The sequence below is a fragment of the Cryptotermes secundus genome, unplaced genomic scaffold (assembly GCF_002891405.2).
Source record: "Cryptotermes secundus unplaced genomic scaffold, Csec_1.0 scaffold574, whole genome shotgun sequence".
Lineage (NCBI taxonomy): Eukaryota > Metazoa > Arthropoda > Insecta > Blattodea > Kalotermitidae > Cryptotermes > Cryptotermes secundus.
Window position 1 is genome coordinate 141,144 of NW_019739958.1, and position 4,376 is coordinate 145,519.

The 4,376-nt window shown below is 43.9% G+C and overlaps 1 protein-coding gene across 1 annotated transcript in view; it reads left to right on the top strand.

Moving 5' to 3' along the window:
* Positions 1–293: 293 nt before the first annotated feature.
* LOC111872155 overlaps positions 294–4,376 on the top strand; it is an 80,225-nt gene continuing 76,142 nt past the window's right edge. The window contains exons 1-2 of the mRNA XM_023865744.2: positions 294–470; positions 1,858–1,999. Coding sequence (XP_023721512.1) covers positions 1,880–1,999 — 120 coding nt within the window. The 5' untranslated portion in view covers positions 294–470; positions 1,858–1,879. The remainder of the gene's footprint in view (positions 471–1,857; positions 2,000–4,376) is intronic.

Genomic DNA, 4,376 nt, shown 5'->3' on the forward strand with positions numbered 1-4,376 from the left:
CAAGAATTCAAGAACGTGCTACAGAAGGCCGGATGGGTATTGTCTAGTCCTTTCTCCGTATTTACGATCATTTTTTACCGCAATAAAAAATTTATATTTACAAGCATTTTGAACAATAAAAAAATAGCAAAATTGATCCGTGGACAGTCGTAGCTCGGTTGTGTAGTAATTAATAATCCGTTATGTTAGTATTCCGTAGCGGTTGGCATTTTGAGTTTTGAGAAGTTCAGCACCTTCAACGCGTTCAGCACGATCCCATATCTCGTGTGTTATTGGTTGCGTTGCCAAAGTCGTGGTCAGTCGTGGTCGCTCGTGGTCGTGAACGTCGTGAAAGTGGGAGTCGTCGTGAAGTGCTGCGTATGTTTTTTTTATTTGAGGTGGATGTGTATTTGGTAGTTATTGGCGCATGATATATCTTATATCCGCGGAAGCAACTCTGTTTATAGTTTCATATCTTACTCCTGTTTGAGGTGAGAATTATCATATTTGAATATCGTGTGCACCTTGAAAAGTAACCTGAACATTGCTTATCAACCAACATTCCAAGCGTAGGCCCGTAAATAGGCCTTCATGAATCACACCTGTTGTTCTGCCTTTGTTCTAACCGTTTAACGTAATGTAAACGAAAAATTCCGCGGGAAAGTGATACGGATATTACGGTGTACTGGCCGTCGGGCCATGTTTCGCGTAATTCCAATGACAGTAGTTCCACATTGCATAAAAGTTCGACTCTTTTCTTTTTAAAACCGATTGAAAATATTTTGTCAAGTTGCCTTCTATTTAGTTACAATTAGTGGCTTCAGAGAAAACAGTTTTGGACCGATAAAATTCTAATTTTTAGGGCAGCGTGCATTATCTTCCCATCACGCAATTTTACCGCTTCCACTGACCATTGTTGGGTTGGTGATTTTATATAGTACAGGTATATAGGATCACTTTTAAGGCGTTAACAACTTCAGAAAAATAATCTTAAAATGGAAACAGTTGAGTGCTCCGTCACCTTCCAAGGATGCCGCAACAGGACCATTAAGGGCTTAGCAGAAGGTGTCGTGAAAGATGAAAGATGTCTTCGTGATTTGTAGCCCCCAAAAATACATTCCGTTCTAGCTAATGGATGCAGCATATCCTCATCAGCAGTCACTGCTTACCATATTTGGCATCTCTTGGCTGAGATGTCATCATCCTGTGAACAGTCAGTGCCAAGAAACAACAGAGTCAGTGTACCAGTGGACTGTAGGCTAGATGGGTGAGAAATGAAGGTACAATTCCCAGTAAGAGCATGCATACCAGCTTTCCTTGTTCCTGGCATACATCCCATCCAATGGGAAAGAAGGTGTCTTTCCTCTGGAGGTAAAGCAGTCAGGGTGTGAACCTGAGCACTCATCTTCATCTGATGCTGGTATTATGAATATGTGAAACTCTTACCTTGACTTTGACCCATCTTTAATTTCTACTTTTAACAGCATGCTTCCTATGTTGGCAGAACATTAAACATGATCTTGTAAACTGTACTTGTTTGACATTGTCCCTTCACAGCTCGGTGGAAGAGTGTTCCAGAAGAGAAAGAAACTGCGTGGTACTTCAGTAAACAGTGTGCCTTTAACTGTTATGAACTGCAAATTCATCTTGTTACACAAGCCCAGAAAAGTTTTGACATCATGAACACTGGATATCTTATTCATTTTCATGTTAAAATGGAAATTAATTTATGTTCCCCCCCCCCCACCATGCCATGTTTCAGAGTGGTTGCTTGCTTCATATCTGTGCTCCTTTCTGTTTAGAAGTTTAGTTCTAGAGGAGATCACAGAAAGTTCATCATTTTCGGTAATATTAAAGCTGTGTTGTATGTTTTTGTAGGGTTGGAATCTACAGGAGCAAGATGAGACTGTTAGCTTTAGATGAGGGGGATGTAGTTCTGTTTAACAGTCAAGTTAATCGAACCTTGTATACAGTGTACCGAGATAATGCAGATGCCTTCACTCTTATGTGGAAACAACAGGTAAAGTGCTTTTCAGTGTTGAAAGGTACCATCATTTAAGAGCAGAATGATTGGTTGTCTGTTATAGCCTGGATACACAGGGGCATCTCCCCACAGTTTGATTGGTCTAGGGACACCAGCTGTCAATATCTGACTTACTTCAGTAGTGTCAGTGTCTACCATTTTAAGCGCTGCTAGAAAAAGCACCTTTTTAATTTATATCACCTGTGTGTTACATCGACCACCTTTGTGGTCTAGTGGTCAGAGTTCCTGGCTACAGATCCAGAGGTCCGGGTTCTATTCCTGGCGCTCCTGAATTTTCTGAAAAGTAGTGGGTTTGGAATGGGGTCCACTCAGCCTCATGAGGATAATTGAGCTATTTCTAGGAAATAGCGGCTCCAGTCTAGAAAACAGAAATTAACGGCCATGGGGATTCATTGCGCTGACCACATGACAGCCTCTATCCGCAATAGTTGGCACTAACTTTGCAAGCGGCGGTCACTTGGTCGGCATTGTTCGCTTGCAGACTGAAACCACAGAATTTGTTCTGTGTGTTGCATCACCATGATGTTACATGCCTGGGTCCAGCAAGCCTATGTTTCATTTCATACAGTATAGATACCATTATCACCAAGCTGGAGTCCAGCTGCAGATCTCCAGTAGCAGATCTAAATCCCCTGTTCCTGAGTGATAAGCATTATGTAGCTGAGATAATCAGGATATAAAACTATTATTTGGCAGATAGGTACAAACATTTTAGAAACATCTGTTGCCTCCATTTTCTGGGGAGAAATGTTTTCTGCCTTGAAGATGGAAATAGCAAGTTACTCTGAAATATGTCTGTCTATTGAACCATATGGCATCATGTTCCTGAAGACCATAACTTACCATTTAGCACCCTGAGAACATCGGATCATGTTAAAATTACTGCATTTTGTTATGTTTTAGCACTGCAGTTTTGTGAAAGTAGTAGAGAGAAAATTTAGAGTGGCAGAAAAGAAGGAAAGAATAAAGGAATTCGCACATGGACTGAATATCTTAGGAGAGTGTACATTGTCAGTTATATACTACTCTGTCCAAAAAGTATCCGACCTTGGGCCGGGAAAAAGAAGTTCTGTATCTGGTTGGTTACAATATCTAATCGCCTTCAAAGTAGGCCCCTTGTGACTCCACACACTTAGCCCAGCGGTCCTTCCATCGCTGGAAGCAATTCTGGAAGGCTTCTTTTGGAATGGCGTGCAGCTGCACCATCGCGTTCTGTATGATGTCCTCGCGGCTGTCAAAACGGCAGCCTTTTAGCGGTGTCTTCAATCTCGGGAACAGCCAGAAATCACAAGGAGCCATGTCAGGAGAGTAGGGAACCTGGCGAACCTGCGGAATGCCGTGCTTGGCCAGGAAACCCTGGATCAGGTGTGATGAATGAGCTGGGGCGTTGTCATGATGCAGCTGCCAGTTGCATGCGTCCCACAGCTCCGGTCTCTTGCGCCGAACTGCATTGCGAAGATGGCAAAGGACTTCTTGGTAGTACTTCTTATTGACAGTCTGACCTAGTGGTGCGTTCTCATGATGCAAAACACCCCGGTAATCGAAAAAAAACCAGCCAGTATCACCTTCACATTGCTCCGAACCTGTCATGCTCTTTTGGGCCTCGGGGATGTTGAATGCTTCCATTGTGACGCCTGGACGTTGGTTTCCGGGTCATATCCGTACACNGAACTGCATTGCGAAGATGGCAAAGGACTTCTTGGTAGTACTTCTTATTGACAGTCTGACCTAGTGGTGCGTTCTCATGATGCAAAACACCCCGGTAATCGAAAAAAAACCAGCCAGTATCACCTTCACATTGCTCCGAACCTGTCATGCTCTTTTGGGCCTCGGGGATGTTGAATGCGTCCATTGTGACGCCTGGACGTTGGTTTCCGGGTCATATCCGTACACCCACGACTCGTTACCAGTGATCACAGTCTTCAGGAACTCAGGATCCCTGTTGGCGCACTCCAGCATGTCCTGCGCGACCTCAAGGCGGAGTTGTTGCTGCTGTTGCTGCGAAAGCAGCTTGGGCACAAATTTTGCTGCCACTCTTCGCATGTCCAAATCCTCAGTTAAAATTGTGTTTGCGGAACCTCTGCTGATCCCAACCTCATCAGCAACTTCATGGATGGCCAAACGACGGTCCTCCATGATCAGTGTCCGCACTTCTTCAATGACATCAGCATTTTGGCTCATTGACCGTCTCCCGGAACGCTGCTCACTGTCGGCCGACATATGGCCATGTTTAAAGCGGTTGAACCACTCTTTAATTTGAGTGACCCCCATTGCATCATCGCCGAAAGCCTGCTGAATTTTGCGAATTGTTTCCGCTTGGGTATCCCCAAGTTTCTGACAAAACTTAATGCAG